General features: G+C 39.5%; 2 protein-coding genes across 5 annotated transcripts in view; one reads left to right on the top strand and one right to left on the bottom strand.

The window, feature by feature from the left end:
- The first annotated feature begins 1,300 nt into the window (after positions 1-1,300).
- Positions 1,301-8,114, top strand: LOC114144012 (zinc finger protein 664-like). Of its 3 annotated transcripts, XM_028016442.1 has the most exons (4): positions 1,916-1,963; positions 2,710-2,790; positions 2,878-3,035; positions 4,780-8,114. In XM_028016442.1, exon 4 carries the CDS (start codon positions 4,791-4,793, stop codon positions 6,141-6,143), a length of 1,353 nt encoding a protein of 450 aa, XP_027872243.1. In that variant the 5' UTR covers positions 1,916-1,963; positions 2,710-2,790; positions 2,878-3,035; positions 4,780-4,790; the 3' UTR covers positions 6,144-8,114. The 3 variants fall into 3 exon arrangements, with proteins under 3 accessions (XP_027872242.1, XP_027872243.1, XP_027872244.1); XM_028016441.1 differs by lacking the exons at positions 2,710-2,790; positions 2,878-3,035 and adding an exon at positions 1,301-1,530; XM_028016443.1 differs by having other exon boundaries at positions 2,710-3,035.
- jupa (junction plakoglobin a) overlaps positions 7,900-16,946 on the bottom strand; it is a 24,059-nt gene continuing 15,012 nt past the window's right edge. For both annotated transcript variants that reach the window (XM_028016439.1, XM_028016440.1), the window contains 11 exons: positions 16,060-16,261; positions 15,612-15,756; positions 15,359-15,462; positions 14,320-14,658; positions 13,840-13,992; positions 13,620-13,739; positions 13,032-13,182; positions 10,922-11,043; positions 10,726-10,762; positions 10,316-10,436; positions 7,900-8,832 (listed from right to left, as the gene is read on the bottom strand). In XM_028016439.1, coding sequence (XP_027872240.1) covers positions 10,318-10,436; positions 10,726-10,762; positions 10,922-11,043; positions 13,032-13,182; positions 13,620-13,739; positions 13,840-13,992; positions 14,320-14,658; positions 15,359-15,462; positions 15,612-15,756; positions 16,060-16,261 — 1,492 coding nt within the window. In that variant the 3' untranslated portion in view covers positions 7,900-8,832; positions 10,316-10,317. The remainder of the gene's footprint in view (positions 8,833-10,315; positions 10,437-10,725; positions 10,763-10,921; positions 11,044-13,031; positions 13,183-13,619; positions 13,740-13,839; positions 13,993-14,319; positions 14,659-15,358; positions 15,463-15,611; positions 15,757-16,059; positions 16,262-16,946) is intronic.

The raw sequence follows: 16,946 nt of genomic DNA, 5'->3' as shown, positions 1-16,946 counted from the left end.
ATTAAATTTGCTTAAAAAAAAAAAGCCCCTAATATTCTCTTAATTAGACCCGTCTTTGTTAGATATTTAAATGAATACTGATAACGTTCATTCCTCGAGTTTTTCTAAATAAAATGTCTTTCACTTTCACAAGAATTTCAACCAATGACTTTCGTTATTTCTGCTTGCGCCACATCACGTTCCACTGATTCTCTTCGTCCACAACAATTACATCTACCTGAAATGTGTTTTATTATTATGAATAATGTTTCATTTGATCCACTTTGTAAAAATCTGAGTGAAATAACAATGTCCTCTTTCCTATTTCTTTCTGCTAATCGTAATTTCTCCAACTTTCCTCTCTTCTTCCCATTGCTTTTGCACCATTCCTTCAGTCTGTTTTGAATATTTTTAAATCCTCTTTGACCTCAATCAACCATCATGACAGTGGAGCTATTTCTTGCAACCTTATTTGCAATTTAATTTCCTTTTGACCCCATAGGTACACCCATAAAAAACATAACAGAACACCCATCATTTGAATTTGATACAATAATTGTTGCATTTCTATCAGAATATCTAATCCTAATATCTAATTCCTCTCAAAATTTTTACTTTTCCCTCCATCTATTGTTAAATCTAATCAATGCAATCAATCACATGTGCCGGAAGGTCAGTCCTGTAACATTTTCTTCACTTCTTGCAATCACCCTTCTTTACTGGCTCTGCATAGCTTGCAATACTTTCCCTGTACACTATTGTCACATTCGTGAAACTTATGATTTTTGACTTTTTCTTCCATTATAAGCATGCCTGTAAGTGTCAAAGATATGGGCATGCTGTTTCAAGGAATGGTTGAATAGTGAATGATGATGTTATAAAGACAATTTCCATAAAGATTGGTCCAGTTATACCATTTTCAATGATGCCACCACGATTACATCATCAATTAACTCCTGATTCTTATTTGTTATAAAAGGCAGATGGCTAAATAAAAAACACAAACAGGTATATGATCAAATAAAGGAAGAATATTCAGAGCATGACAAGATATATACAGAATACATCTAAACTATTAGACAGTTACTTTTAAGTAATTGTATAGAAGGCACAAACAGGGAAATGTTAGATTTTTCTTCTGATTCTAGTGAATTATTGAATATTTATTATACATGTATATGTAGATATAAACATGAAGTACAGCAAAGATGAGGTTAAAAGTATAATTGTAGTGAAACTAAAAAGGAAAACGCATGAACAATGGGACAAAGAAGGGGAACCACACTTCTGGCCTGTTGGTGGCAGTAATGCGTTTGCCAACCACTAATCAAGAAAAGAAGAAGAATACCTGCAAAAAAGATACTTCTTCGTCTGCGGTAGAGCCAAGTAATGTAACTTAGCTTCCTTTAGTTTGGATGAAAGCCGAGCTCAGCTGCTGTTGGAGGAAAATCTAAAGAGACGCCAACAACAGGGACATGGACCAGCAGAGGGCAGCAGAGGGAGAGATTCCTGAGGACGCGATGAAAGAGGACAAAGAAAATAAGCTGCGACACGTCATGGAAGAGGGGCTGCACAGTGGCGCAGTTGGTAGCACTGTTGCCTTGCAGCAAGAAGGTCCTGGGTTCGATTCCCGGCCGGGGTCTTTCTGCATGGAGTTTGCATGTTCTCCCTGTGCATGCGTGGGTTCTCTCCGGGTACTCCGGCTTCCTCCCACAGTCCAAAAACATGACTGTCTATCTAAATTCTCCCTAGGTGCGAGTGTGTGTGTGAATGGTTGTTTGTCCTGTATGTCTCTGTGTTGCCCTGCGACAGACTGGCGACCTGTCCAGGGTGTACCCCGCCTCTCGCCCGGAACGTAGCTGGAGATGGGCACCAGCAACCCTCCCGACCCCATTAGGGACAAGGGTGAACAGAAAATGGATGGATGGATGGATGGACGTCATGGAAGATGGTTACTGCACCCAGGTTCTGCTGGACGAATTAAGTGAGTTTTCGTTTCAGCTACAGTTAAGGCACACTTTAAGGCACCCTGCGCAGCTGCTGTTACAATTTACTGGGTTTTTCTGACTCCTCAAAAGCATCACAGTTTTAAAGGCTTGCGGCTGCCTTGCTTTCTTTGGTCCAATACTGATACTAGCACAATATTTGCTGCTAGTGAATTTTGCATGCAGCAGTCTGAATACTGTATGCACATAGGTTGCTTTTTTTATTACTAGTTTTAGATTACTGAAAGGTCTCTCCACACCAGCAACAGTCACAGGCAACGGGCAAAATATGCCTAAAGCAATCCAGACTTATTTTAAAAAAAGATGCTGTGTAGTTGCATTTTGTTCAAATTTTAATATAAAATATGTTTTTTTTCCATATTTGTTAAAGCTATTACCATTTCGTGATAGTTTGTTATGAGACAGATAATGTGTGAAAAGATCAATTTCCTCCATCTCCTCCCTGAGCTGCTTCTGCTGTCTAAAGTAATGCATAATTCCCATCAAAAACAACCAATCAGAACCAGGAAAATGGTCTTAGTGTTGTCAATCAAGCTCATCCACTCATTTTGAAATGTGCTAATTGCAGAGAAACAACATATCATTACAGGAAAATCGTTAGTCTGCCATCATTGGCAGACTAACTAGACTGAGCATTCACAACAGGCTATGCTGCTGGGATGCCACGGCCTTTGTCTCAGCTGCACCACCTTAGTAGTAGCAGTTGACACGGATTCTGTTACAGAGACCACGGATACGGTGGCAGATGCCACAGCTTCCATGACAGCTGTCACCGGAGCCCCCACTGAATCAGTAGCGGCAATATGTATGTATTTAAAAAAAATTTTTTTTATTGTTTTAATTGATTTGTTTGAAAAAAACCTTTTCATATAAAATCTTCATTCTGTCACAGAAGCTGTGTTAGGTGCCACAAAAGCCAGAAGCTGCCACTACCAAGCTGTGGCAGTTTCCGGCAGCCCCTGCAGCTAATGGCAGGTGTGACAGGTGACACCTGAAGTGCTGCTACAGCTGATACTGCCCCCATTGGAGCTGGCTGTCTCTCCAATGAACGTAAAACATCAAATGTTTTGCTACTCTTTAAAAGCGGCCTGCATCCACCTTAATGTTACAAGCAAGTTTGGTTTGGAAACTCGGAAAGCGAGATGCATTGAGTTTAGTGTTCAGGTCAGACATGATGGTCTAATTGATTCAGTTACCTCCATGAAATACTCGGTGCGAAAAGTTGAAAATAACTGCGCATAGTCAGGGTTGTGTAATCTGTCAAAACGATGAATGGCTGTCAAATGTTTCCATGACTGTTTAATAAAACCATCAAAGACGTAAATTATTTGGTCAGTGCCAGACCTTCTAAACGTGTCTTCATCAGCTTTTCAAAATGTAAAGCTCTCTTGTGAAAGTGTTCCTCTGTACAAGAAGATTCATAACATTTATCTTAAAGTATGCGTGATATTTGTACAGCTGTACGTAGTCCTGTGAAAAAAATTCAAGTAAAATTCATAAGAAGTAAAAATCTTGTGATACTGGTTGTCAAATATTCTTAGACCCTTGCCAGGGGGAAACACTTTATGTTTATGGCACTCTTGCACTTTATGCTTCACATCTTTTAAACATTGCTGACAGGCCGACCCCTGTGATACCACTGAGCTGTCCAAACAGTTGGCTGCAGAACGTTTGATGTCCTGCACAAAATTGTCATAAAATGTCACTACGTATAAACAGCTCAGCAGTAGGGGATATGCGGAGCTGTAAACTTTGTGAACTTGAAAAATCTTCAAAGAAATCTGCAGAGAATTTCTTATTTATTCTCTTCGCTCACCATTAAAACCCATTCCCAAGCCGAAATAGAGCATTGCAAAGTGTTTTTTCATTTTGAATGTTTTGGTTAAAATTTCAAAAATGCTGTGTGAATCTGGGATGTTTTGACAAAACAGAATGAATATTGAAGATATCAGTCAGAATGTTAATTGTAGATGTCCTAAATAGAAAAGTCGTCTATGTTCAAGATATCTCCAATTCATTTGGAGACTTCTTAAAAGGAATTTTGACTATTCAAAAACGCAGTTCTAGATATATCTAACTGAGTTTTGTGTAACATCATTTGCTTTCAAGATATCTGCAATTTAATTTGTACTAGTTGAATTTTGTATATCTCTTAACTAAAAATACATGCCATTGAAGATGCATTTAAGTGGAACTATAACTAATCAGAACAAAAAGCGATATGTCTCAGATTTACTTTATGACTAGCCATAATTTCATTTATATATGAAATACATATTTCAGATATAATCTATATTTTTATACAATTGAAATGGTAGAAAATGGGATAAACTATGTGACAAACTCGCCTAGTTCCTCATTTTTGATCTGCTTGGAAAAATCGGTTTTGTCACGTGATTGCGACTAGTCGATGTGATGAAGAATCGACTCGTCTTGTAGGTGCAACTCCCGACCCAGGGCTCCATCCAGAGACTGGGACAAAAAAGTTACACTTGATCAAAACAATAGAAGTATTTTAATCCTTTGTTGTTCCTAATTTTGATCACTAAGGTTTTTCACATCGCATATAATAAAAATGCTAAATTAGAATATTACATATGATCTAATAAGAGGATATTTTAAGACTAATGTCAGCAATCAGAAAACATCAACTCAGTCCTTGGTCACTCTTTGAAACTCCCTTTTCCTGGGAATTGTGAATAAAGATGGGTTATGCAGTGCATTCTGGGAGTCAGTCCAGGCTGCAGCCCAAATACTTTCTAATATGCATAATGTGTTTCCATGTTCGCTGCAGATGTTAAGCAGATGCTGATGGTTAAAGAAGAAGCTCCTGAAAACCACAGATCTGTTGCTGAGCTGCATGACCCAAAGCCGCAGCAGATAAAGGAGGAAGAGAAAGAAGTCTGCATCAGTCTGGGGGCAGAGCAGCTCAACGGGAAGGAGGAGATTGATGTTACTCCTGTAAAGAGTGAGGATGAAATACAGTCCATTCTGCTCTCACAGAATCTTTATGAAGATAAAATTAAAGACAGAGATCTTCCAGAAGAGAATGATGAGGGAGAATTCATTAAGATAGAAAATCATGAAGATGGTTCCATTTTCTCAAAGATTGAAGTCATTGTAAAAGATGAAGAGGACGATGATGTACAATTTCCTGTCTCTGAACCGAATCATTTGCCCGACTCTGGACTGAAAACGAAGGACGAGGACAATGACTGGACAGAGAGTAGAGCCACCGAGTCAGATGGAAACATCTTTTCTGAGTTTGCTGAACAATTTCTTCACCATCACTCTATTCAGAAAGACATGACACATTCAGAAATAAGATCTGCAGTCTCTATGGGTAACAACAAATGTTTTACAGAGAACAAAAATGTGGACTCAGAAAGGAAAGTCCAGGCAGGAGAGACGTTTAGCTGTGAAGATTGTGGTAAAACCTTTATTAGAAAATACAATTTTAACAGACATAAGCGAATCCACACAGAGCAGAAATCTTTCTGTTGTGAGCTTTGTGAAGAAAGATTTAACCGTAAATCAAGTTTAAATTTGCACATGAGAATTCACACAGAATACAAACCTTTCTGTTGTGATCTTTGTGGACAAGGATTGAGGCACAAGCGCAGTTTAAATGCGCACATGAGAATCCACACAAAGCAGAAACCTTTCAGTTGTGATCTTTGTGAACAAAGATTTAACCGTAAATCAAGTTTAAACACACACATGAGAATCCACACAGGACACAAACCCTTCTGTTGTGATCTTTGTGGACAAAGCTTTCGCCATAAATCAAATTTAAGTACACACGTGAGAAGCCACACAAGACAGCAACCTTTCTGTTGTGATATTTGTGGACAAAGACTTCGCTATAAATCAAGTCTAAGCATACACATGAGTATTCACGCTGGACAGAGACCCTTCTGTTGTGATCTTTGTGGACAAAGATTCGTCAATACGTCACATTTAAACTCGCACAAGAGAATCCACACAGGACTGAAACCTTTCTGTTGTGATATATGTGGAAAAGGATTTGCCCACAAACCACATTTAAGTGCACACACGAGAATCCATACAGGACAGAAACCTTTCTGTTGTGATTTATGTGGTAGGAAGTTTAGTGAAAAAGGAAAGTTAAAGAGACACATGAGAATCCACACCTAAGGCAAATAGCTCTGCTAGGAATACTAAAACTGCACTACTGCTGTTGGCTGTGAAATATGTGTCATTAAAGACAATTGTATTCACTTGGTTTCAGTATGTTTGTAGCGGTAAATTTAAATAACATTAAATTAATAGCTTGTGCTATTCCCTGTTTTTCATCTACAGTCCAAATTGAGCTGTGTATTTTCATTGCATGTAAATAGTTTTGTTTAAGAGAATCGGATCACCTTTCTGTCATTAAGAAAGGTGAGTTCATGTGACCTTGAGTCAAGAGATTATCTGCTAATCCTTGAACTAAAGCGAATCACCAGCAAAACGATGATCCCAAACACAGCAGGAAATCCCGAAAGATTATCCAAAGGGAATTAAGGTACAGCAATGGCCTAGTTAAAACCCACACCAAACCTTGGCTTTCTGAATAAGAAAGCCGTTTCTAGTTACTGTTATATCCTGAGTTCAGCTTGATTGTGATGCAATTAGTTTTGATATGTCTATGAACCAAGTCTGTACGTTGTGTTGATTTGATTAAATGTGTGGATAGAAGCTTGACTTGTTCATTTGGGTGAGAAAGGAAAATTCAATTGAATATACTTGAGCTTTTCTAATTGAGTAACATAATTAAACCATCGTCTTGATTATGTTGAAATCAATACAATGAAGATGCTTAGATGCTTCTAGATGTCAGTTTTGTATTGCATTTTAAGTATATCCATATTTATTTCAATAGTGATTCAGTGGCAGTCACAGTTCAGTGTAAAATACATTTCTTTTTAATATTGTAGTAAAAATAAAGCAGAGTACATCAAATGGCATCTTTTTAAGGCAGCCGGCATTCTCAGTCTACTAGTACATTTTATTTAAAAGGCGCCCTTCGTGGCATAAAGATCACCTTACAAAGACTAAAAAAAAGCATATGTAGAAAAAAATGTAGAGTAAAATGATCAGTCAAAATGCTTGTTTGAACAGATGGGTTTTTAGGGAGGATTTAAAGGGACAGTCCCAGAAAGACCTTTGGAGTGAGGGGTGACATCAAATTGTGGTGAAGCCTATTTTGCTGTACGAGGGAGTTGTGTTGTACATTTGCTAGGCACATATAGGTTGCATATTTACAGAATGATAAAGACTTTCCATTTACAAAGGCGTGTTCATCTACAGATATCAGGGTTTCCCACAGAAAACGTTCCCTGGGCTTTAGGGAGGCCTTCCAGCCAGCCGCCATGGTTTTGAGTTAAAAAGTTTTTAAAGTTGACAGGAAATTTGAATATATTACTTGATAGTTATGCATTTTTGGAAGGCTGGGAAGATTACTACCTAAACACTACCTATAAAGTCTAAAAAAAGGCTATAAAAAACAAAAAACTAAGATAAATTAACAATGCTAAGCCTGGTGGAGGTACAAGTAAATCCTGGTGGCCCACCAGGCTTATAATACACCTGGATAGTCAGAGTTTACCTGTTATACAGGCAAACGGTGAGTGTGCCAGCCATCCAGTAACTTCATTCTTTTTAAAACTTAATATAATTCACCAATATGAAAAACTTCACACTAATTTAGTAAGAAAAAAAATCTACATCATGGATTTATTGTTATTGCTTGTATTCATGTTGCATTTGTTGTAAATTGACACTTTAAAGAATTAAACTGTATCAAGAAAAATGTGATTTTGCATTACCACATATGCTAATAATGGGTGAAGTAACATCATAAAGAATCATGTTGGGCTTTTGTAAACTGTAAAAAGTATGGACAGAGATGCATTTTTAATATATCATTTATTTTATTAAACAAAATCTCAGTAAAAACTCTTTATGAAATAGAAAGCAAGAATTCCCTGTCAGTAGTTCGCTGGCAGCTGCGGGGCCATCCGGACTCCATCATCTCATCTCCAACAATCCTTGTTGTGATTTCAACCACAGCTACAGATCAGTTTCTTTTTAAAATTCACTTCAAAAACAAACAAACAAAAAAAAGACATCTCTGCTAAATTTATGGAAGATATACACTGAAGTTCTCCCAAGTGAACAACTTATAAAAACAGTAAATCAGAAAAGAAAAACATCTCCAGTTTTAGTAAAACAACTGATTACATAAGAGTAGCCAACAGCTCAGGTCAGGTCGCTTTAAGCATCTCTGTTCCCTTCTGTTGAATTATCACCTGAAGAACAAGTTAGTGAATCGATTTCTGGCTCACGGCGGGAGAACGACGACGGTACAAAGTGTCAAAACTACAGTCAAAACAGTGATGTTAAAAAAAAAAAGGCCTAAAACAGAGAAGCAAATAGGTGCACTGTGCACATTGAGCCACCTCTGGTAGTGTTCTCAAATATTATTTCTGGATTGTTAAAATAATAATAAAAAGTAGGCTACATGATTATCATCACAAAACAAAAATCTCTTTGGCATAGACCACCCACCCAGAAGCCTAAACACATTCACACACACGAGCATGCACACACTTCTAAAAGTTTTTTTTTTTAAACCAAAACTTAAAAGCTGTCATTATTAAAAATCAATTATTCTTTCTATAAAAAAAAACACAAAGTTGAGCCCTGTTAAGATTATGAGTCCCATATTTGACGATAATTGCATATTTTACAGCAGGTGGAGAGCAGAGGGAGTGAACGTTTTCTCTTCTCTCTACCACAGAATCCCTCTTCAGGTCTTCAGCCTCTCCTCTCGTCCAACATCCTGTGAGCAGAAATAGTGATGATGAGAAAATGATCTGATGAAGGGTTTTCTGCAGCATCTGCAGTTGGTTCCTTCAAACTTAAGCTCAGTCACATGTGTTGTCCGTGATATATGTTCATGCAAATTCATAATCAGAATAATTTTGGACATGTTCTGTCACATCAATTTGAAACAGTTTTTTTTTTTTTTTACTTGACAAAAAGTTCTCCATACTCCAGTGGTCTTCACAGCCATAAACCTGCAGAAGCTGTGACACTATGATGCCAATCCCTGAGATTTAGTTGCATATATGCTGTGAAGAATTAAGGTGGACTGAAGTACAACTGGGAATGCAAACTGGTAAAGTGGTCAGTGAGTCGATATTTTCCCCCACTAATATTAGAGCTGCTGCACAATATATCAAATTTCAGTCGTCATCTCAGTTTTAGCCAGATGAAGATTAATAAATGTGTATGTGGAAGACGACAATCAATTCTAGGAATATTAAATAATAGCATTGCATTTTTTCCTCACAAGATCACAATGATATGTTTTACCAATATTGTGCAGCCCCAATGGAATCTACATGGAAAGAAATGGACCATCTAAGCACAGAGTATTTAAAATAGTTTCTATTACCCTTTTCACATCTGAAAATATTTGGTTTAGTCTCGGCTCAGAGTGATACTTTGTTCACGTCCAACTTTATAACACCACAGTAATGTAGCAGTCAGACCAAATTATTCTCACTGCTCACACAAAGCAAACCTACTGAAGCCGCAGAGAAATGTGTAAGAAACCTGGCAGCTAAAAATAACATAATACAGCCATCAGCCAGTTTTTTTTTTGAGAATCGATTCTTTTTGTCTGTTGGTAAAACTATTAAATTAGTCTAAAGAACGAGGCATGTTAAAGTTGTTTTCCAGATACCATCTGATATAAGATTATAAATATTAACTAAATGAGATAATTCCTTGGTCTTTATTTGCAAAACGGTTCAAATTAGCATCAATTTTCAATTCTTGATTTGAACTGAATTATAGATCTAGACTTAGAGCTGCGATAAAATGGTCTGAATCAAATAACATTGTTGTGTTGTGACGGTGCAGTCAGACTGTGTTCAGTGAAGGTCAACCTTCACCTTTAAGTCTTTTTAGAAACTCAGCAGCTCTCAAATGAAGCTCCATCTTCCCTGTCCTGATTAAGAAAAGCATCCACACAGCATTATGCTGCCAATGCCACTCTAGGTGCCACAGTACACAAAGCTTTTTGTATTTAAGCCAAAAATCTTAATTTTGGTTTCATTCGACCACAGCAGCTTCTTCTGTCTTCATGAACTTCACATGCCAGCCCTTCTCTCAACAACTCCGCAATATTATCACTCTTCCATAAGTGCCAGATTTTGGACGCACACAGCTAACAGATTTTAGCAATTCTGTCCACTTTGTGTTCATCATGAATCCCAATAAAAATACACTGAAGTTAAAATGCGTCACATACTGACCGTTAATAATCAAAGGGTCTGTTGTAGTTCATTCCTTGAAAGTCTTCCCCCATCATTTGTCCGTCATAGGCATCCATTGGCATTTCACCTTGGTATGCATAGGGTGCGTAACCATCTGGTTCTATAAGGGGTTACATGTTTTTATTAGTTCCCTGCTGTATTTACAACAACCGTGGATATCACTCCACATTTTGAGAAAACTGACAAAAAAAACAACCTAAAAAGGAAAAAGAGAAATGAGAGCAGGGACAGAGATTAAGAGAGAAGATGCAAAGTTTGAAGCTGTTATTAGAGGGTAGTAAAAGAAAATGATGCAGTGTTAGAGTGTTAACATGCTGGTGCCCTGCTGCAGCTGCACCATGTCCTGCAAAATGTGCTGCGTTTGCGCATTTAGGGTCACAGCTACTCACCATCTTGATAGCCTCCTTCCAGGATAGTGTTGTGGGCCTGTCACAAGAAGGCAGCAGTCAGATACAAGCTACAGAGTTACATTTATTCACTTGTTCAAGACTAGATTAACATAAAAAGATATAACTGTCTATTTTAGTACTGATGTGTTGGAGATAGAATGTGGCATTTAGACAGCAGAGGGCGCCACACACTCACCGACTCCCAGGCTGCAGGGTCGTGCTTGAACAGAGAGTGTGTGAGCTCCACGGAGACGCGCTTCTTGTAGTCGGCGTTCTTATCTTCGGAAATGCGGTAGAGAACAGCAGCAGCGTAGGTAGCTGGAGAGAAAGAATCAGAACGATCAGTGATCCACAAACAAACAAGAATAAATGTCGAAACAGAAACAGACTTTAGGAATGCCTAAGCCGAACTTCAGGAGTACACCCATGTCTTTAAAGGGCAATTGTTGGTGTAAATTCATGTTGGAATCCTAAATCAATTTACTGCATTGAATATAAAATATAAGGATCTAAAGATTAAAGTTGTGAGGATTTTTTTTTTTTTGCACTAATTGTATTTCTGTTGTTGTTTGGTTTGAGCAGAAGCTTGGCCTGGAGCTTTCACAACCTATTGGGTGTTAAGAGATTCAGTATTGGCCTCTAGTCTTGCTCAGTGAGGAGTAAACATAAGTTCCTGCATGTAAAGACTGTCAGTCATTCAAAGGTAACAAGTTTGCCTCTCAAAATGTAAGGAAAGGAAGTGTTGGTTTTGTCAAATTAACAACCTTTGAAGTTGATTCAAGCTGATGGCCGTCTCTACTTCCCACACCAAAAGATGACACCAAACTGTAACTCTGTCAGCTTTTTGCTACACTAAAACACTAAAATCACAAATCTATCTGGAATAATAATAATTTTAAAAAACTCGTATTTTGGTAGCTACTTTTTTGCAAAAGTAATTAAGTTCAGATCAACTTAACTTTGGGTGGGTGGGAGAACCCCAGTTGGCCCTGAATGTTTGACGGTTGTGGATGTAATTAGAGCAGCCGCTGCGGTGCAGCAGGGGGACATAATTTGGACATGAGTCATTAGAGTTTCTACTCCAACTGTAATATGAGAGAAATTAGTTCACTTTAGGATAGGGCCAATATCTTGCCTGCAGCTGGGGAAGTAAATATAACAGGCTGTCGAGGAACATCAAAAAGTTTAATTTAACCTTATATTAGATGGCAGAACAACCTTCTGTCCGGTATAAGTAGCGAGTTATACTGTCTGCCTCAAAACAGATCATTTAATTGTGATTTAAGGAGCTTAACTGGTGTTAAGATACCCTAACTAGGGTGGTTGGTTATCACCAACTATGATAAATCAGCTTAGTTAACTTCAAATAACAAACTTCCTTACTTGTACTGCATTGAATTTGAGTGAATCTTCACTGAAAGACGGAAAGCCGATGGGATAAAAGCATTTCCGTCAATTCCATGCATTCAAACAGAAAAGCTACATACACACCAAGTAGAGGTTGCACTCTCCATCCTGGTTTATTGAGCCTTCAGAAGTGCACATAAGTAGGTTATCCACCATGTTTCATATAGGCTGTAGCCATACTGAATCTAAGCTGGTCATTTTTGGAGGTGTTCTGTAGGCATTTTTACTTTATCCAACTTTAAACTGTGAAGATCTGACTTCAGTGTAGAAATAAAACAAACTTTAGTTTGTTCATATGGAAAGCTATGAAAACAAATTGTTAGCTTACGTTCAGCAACGCTGATGTTATCTTAGCTGGTGTAAAGCTATAGGTCTTGCTCTGCTAACTAACGTTTTGAGGTTAGGTAGCACCAACATGTAATACCAGAAGTTAAAGCTTTGCTAGCTTAGCTGGAGTAAAGGTATGTTGCTAATTAGCTTTGAAGTTAGCTAGTAAGAAACCACCAGCTCCCAACTTTTAAGCCAATTGTTTTGGTTTCACATGCAAACTGTAGGGCATGTAGGCATGACTTAAAAATAGGATATACCTTGGAGATTCACTTCTTGGCATATATATTTAGTTGTTCATTAATAACTAAGAAGCTACTAAGCAGAAGCAGTTATGGAAAATAATTTAAAGTCAGTATCTAAAATAATGAGGTAATATTTAAAATCTTTGTTTGAGTTGGTCAACACAATGTTAGGCAGAAGTGATACTAGAAATGATAAGCTGAGGCCAAATATCTGGAGACTTCTCATACAGCAAGTTCAGCTCGTCCAGAAACTGATTGTCTTTCCCTCCTCTGACTCATGGCAACATTACAAGAAGCTAATTGAGCTGTGATGCATAGGAAGCATACCAATGCCCTCATTGTTAGAGTGCAGTAGCTCCATCAGTGGAGATGAAGCTCCCTCTCCATCAATAGCTTCAGCACACTGTTTGTCCAGGGCCAGCTCACACAGAACGCCTGCCGCCACACGCTTCACGTTCTCCACCGGGGAGTAGAGGAGCTGCAGAGATGAGAATACATGTTAGAGGGGAAAAATAATTCCTTACACATTATTATTAGTTGACAGTAGTCATGGGCTGGTTACAATGTCACAGTTTACTACCCAGCTTTTAAAATGTTTTCTGCACATGGTTAAATGTCGTCTTAATAAGATGCCAGAGGTGAAGAGTAATGCTGTAGCTTTGCTGTAAACTGCCAGTTAGCTGGCTGAAAGAAGGATACTAAACTTTTTTTCTTATTTACACATTTTGGCTTCAAGCCTACATATGAATAATTATTTTTACAGTGGAACAAATGGTCTTCATGCAAATAATTGGATAAGACATTACATTTCTTATAGGATTCTCTTGAAAGCACCATGATAAATTGATATTTTGACTTGAGGTAATGCTGTGAGAAGACGACTGACCCACTATTGCCTAGTTCTGAGTTTGTTACCTGGACAAAGAGTGGAATTGTGTCCAAGTTGGCAATTTGACTTCTATTTATGGGATCTCTTGCCAGGATGTGCAAGGCTCCTGTGCAACCCTCCACAATCTCCTCCATCCTCACTCCATCCTGAGATTGAAAGATCAGAGGTTATCCTTGGAAAAGCAAGATTTTTATTCTTATTTTGTTATGTCTATCGAAGTAAAACAAACCAGAATCCGTCAGGTACCTGGTAAGCCTGCTGAGGGGATGAACCAGATTTCTGATTGTCCTGGTGGGCCTTGAGCAGCAGGTTGACCAGACGGGGGACGGCGTTTGCATCTCTGAGGGGAGCCTGGTTTTCTGGGCACAAGGCCAGGTTGCGGAGCAGCCCAACAGCAGCCTGCAGAGGGGAAAGAGGCAGAAAGACACTGTTAACACACTGTCCATAATTGATTTGTAACTAAGAGTAAAAAATGGGCATTTGCTTTTGTTTTAACTGAACCATTTCTGTCTGACATGCTCCTTCAAGCTGCGAGACGCTTTGTCCACTTGGACACCGTCATTAACCATCTGTCCCTTCATTTACCTTGGAGTTCCTTGATGATGATTTCTTTTAAAATCTATTTCAAACTTTAAAAAAACACTAGCCTATTGTCTACCTCTCAATTTTCTAAACCAACACTTCAGCAGAAGCACACTTTTCTCTCCTTTAAATTCATTTGTCTACCTTGATGACTGGCCAGTAGTAGGGCATGTTGAGCAGCTTGACGATAGCTGGGATGCCGTAGTGGTTCCGCACGGCATGCTGCGCCAACTCGGCGTCCTGGTGGCGTGAAGTCAGATGTCGCAGGGCGCAAACCGCCGGCTCAGACACGTCCTCCTTCTCCCCGGCACGCAGTATGGCGTGGATCAGCGACTCGACACCGTTGTGTTGGGTGACCAGAGATTTGTTGTTGCTGTTGTTGCACGTGAGGTTGGACAGGATGCCAGTGGCGCAGGTGAGCATGTTGACGTCGTCTGCGCTGAGGAGCCCCACCAGAGTCTGCAGCAGGGGTTCAACTCCTTCCTGGATGGGAAGAATAAGGCAGTTCAGATCAGTCATGTGCTGGATTAATTCTGCGACACACTCCATCCGAAGCGCCGAAATCGGTTGTCGTTGACGTAGGCGTGTGATAAATATTGTGTCATTTTGTTTGCAGAGAGGCCCTGGGTTGAAGTATTTTGACAGAGCTCTGTGCGAAGTGTTGTGTGACTGGTTAGAAGTTTGTTGCGGTGTTTCATGTGGAAATGCGCTCTGACAGCACTGTTGATATTCCTCTTAAACTATCTGGGTTTTGTATCTGCAGGAGACATGAACACTTTTGACCAACATTTATCTGACGCCTGGAGGAATTCTGTACTTTTGTTCGATTCTTCACTAAATAACTCCCACATGATTGGCAAATGGCCAATTTTCCTGGATGGAAATTGGAACGTTGTCGATCACAAAGGAGGCTGTCTGCAGGAAAGTGTGTTGCTCTCAGACCGTTTCCTAAAAGCAGAACAGAGGAGGTGTGGGGGAGGGGAAGGAAACACCGTCAGGTAGGGGAGTGACGTATACTGAAGCGGGAGCGGTGTCCCCCATGTGGTCTACGCCGTTATACGAAAGGTGTGTACAAAAACTAATAGTCCAAAACCACTTGACTGCATGTTGACTGTTCAGATTCGGAGGAAGTATGTTGTTGGAATCTTTAGGCAAATGAGGTGCTTAAGAAGTGAATTAGGACCTGCTTTGTTGCAGCATCGGACAGGTTTCTCAGGGTCCACAGGCAGTTCTGCACCAAACGCTGGCTGGAGCCTTGCAGGTGTTTACCAAGAGCCTGCATCCCACCTGAGGAAGGAGAAGGAAAACTCAGCTCTCAACGACATCTCATAAACGCAGATTCGGTGTGTTAGGGGCATCAGTGCTGCTCAAAAAGCGCGGCCCAACTCCCCTGCACACACAGGTTTTTTCTCTCACATACTGCACACGTTACATACCAGCCTCAACAATGGCTGGTTTGTTGCTGGGGCACACAGAGAGGACTTTGAGGACGCGGCTCGTGGTCCAAAGCAACTTCTCGTAGTTGTAGGTCTTCATGATTTGAACAAGACCTTCGGGACCTCCGTTGGCGAGAATGATCAGCTGTTGCACAGAGATGCAGCGTTAAAGTACGGCTTCTACACAGTTCAGAATCATCTTAATCTCTACATGAGGAAACAAAAAATATCTCAAATCTGCAAAACCGTAGCTTGTCCAGGCAGATTAACCCCACTTAAACCCTTTCTTATTATTTTAATCATAAAAACTTAACCGCACCCATGCTGTCACCTGAACAGCTTGGTTCTCATGCCACACCCAACACTAAACACCTTCCTGCTGCAGATCTTGGCAGCTCTCCAAGTATGTGTCCTAGCTTCAAGAGCACAAAGTGTAATAAAAGCAGACCTTGCTCTCCTGGTTGCCATACGACAGCAGCTGCAGACAGTCTGTGGTGATGGCCAGGAACTTAGGGTTGGTCTTCTTCAGCAGCGGGACCATCCTTTGCAGTCCGTCGGCCAGACGCACGGCCATCTTGGCTCCCTCCTGGTGCAGCAGCAGGTTGTGAAGTGTGGTGATGGCGTAGAACAGCACAGACTCTAGCGGAGAGCTGAAGACAAGAAAATTCACATTATTACAAAATCCTACCATATCTTAGTCAACTAAGTTTCCTGTAGCTATAAGTTAATATGAAAAAAGGAAATCAGAGAAAAACCTCTTTAGGTTGACATACAACTTAAAGGAAAACCGTTTAAGAAAGAAGAAATTAATCAAAGAACGGAGTTGATTAATAGCCAGTTCTACCTTTTTTTTTTAACATGGCTACAATTATATCTGATTGAGTTCTCATCTTCAGACATTTATTAGTGCATAAAAGTGATAATCACCTTCATGATTGACATTCTGGCTGACTTTTTATGAAGTTTAGTTTTGATCCAATTTTCACATACGAGAGTAGTTGACAATACTTGTATGTTTTCAGTTTCAGTCAACAAAAATAGCATTTCATGAGGCTCTGGAAAGCGTCAGAAACATTATGTTCTAATATGTTCCAGTGCAACTTCTGAGATTTTCAAGGAAACGGATAAAATCAGCAGACCTAAGCTGTCTGAGAAAATAAAAATGTGGCGATGAAAAAGAGTGACGTACTGGGTGTGGATTCCTTTTAATATCTGTGAAATGATGGAGAATGTAGGCTGAGTCAGAAGCAGCAACACTAAGAGAGTCACTTCCAGCTTTCATTCAGGCCAACAAGCTGTCGGTCTGCTGAAGAAAGTTGGATGCGACCAGTTCAT

This window comes from Xiphophorus couchianus, chromosome 5 (genome assembly GCF_001444195.1).
Source record: "Xiphophorus couchianus chromosome 5, X_couchianus-1.0, whole genome shotgun sequence".
In the NCBI taxonomy this organism is placed as follows: domain Eukaryota; kingdom Metazoa; phylum Chordata; class Actinopteri; order Cyprinodontiformes; family Poeciliidae; genus Xiphophorus; species Xiphophorus couchianus.
The sequence above is the reverse complement of the archived record's forward strand: the minus strand, read 5'-3'. Positions and strand labels throughout refer to the sequence as shown.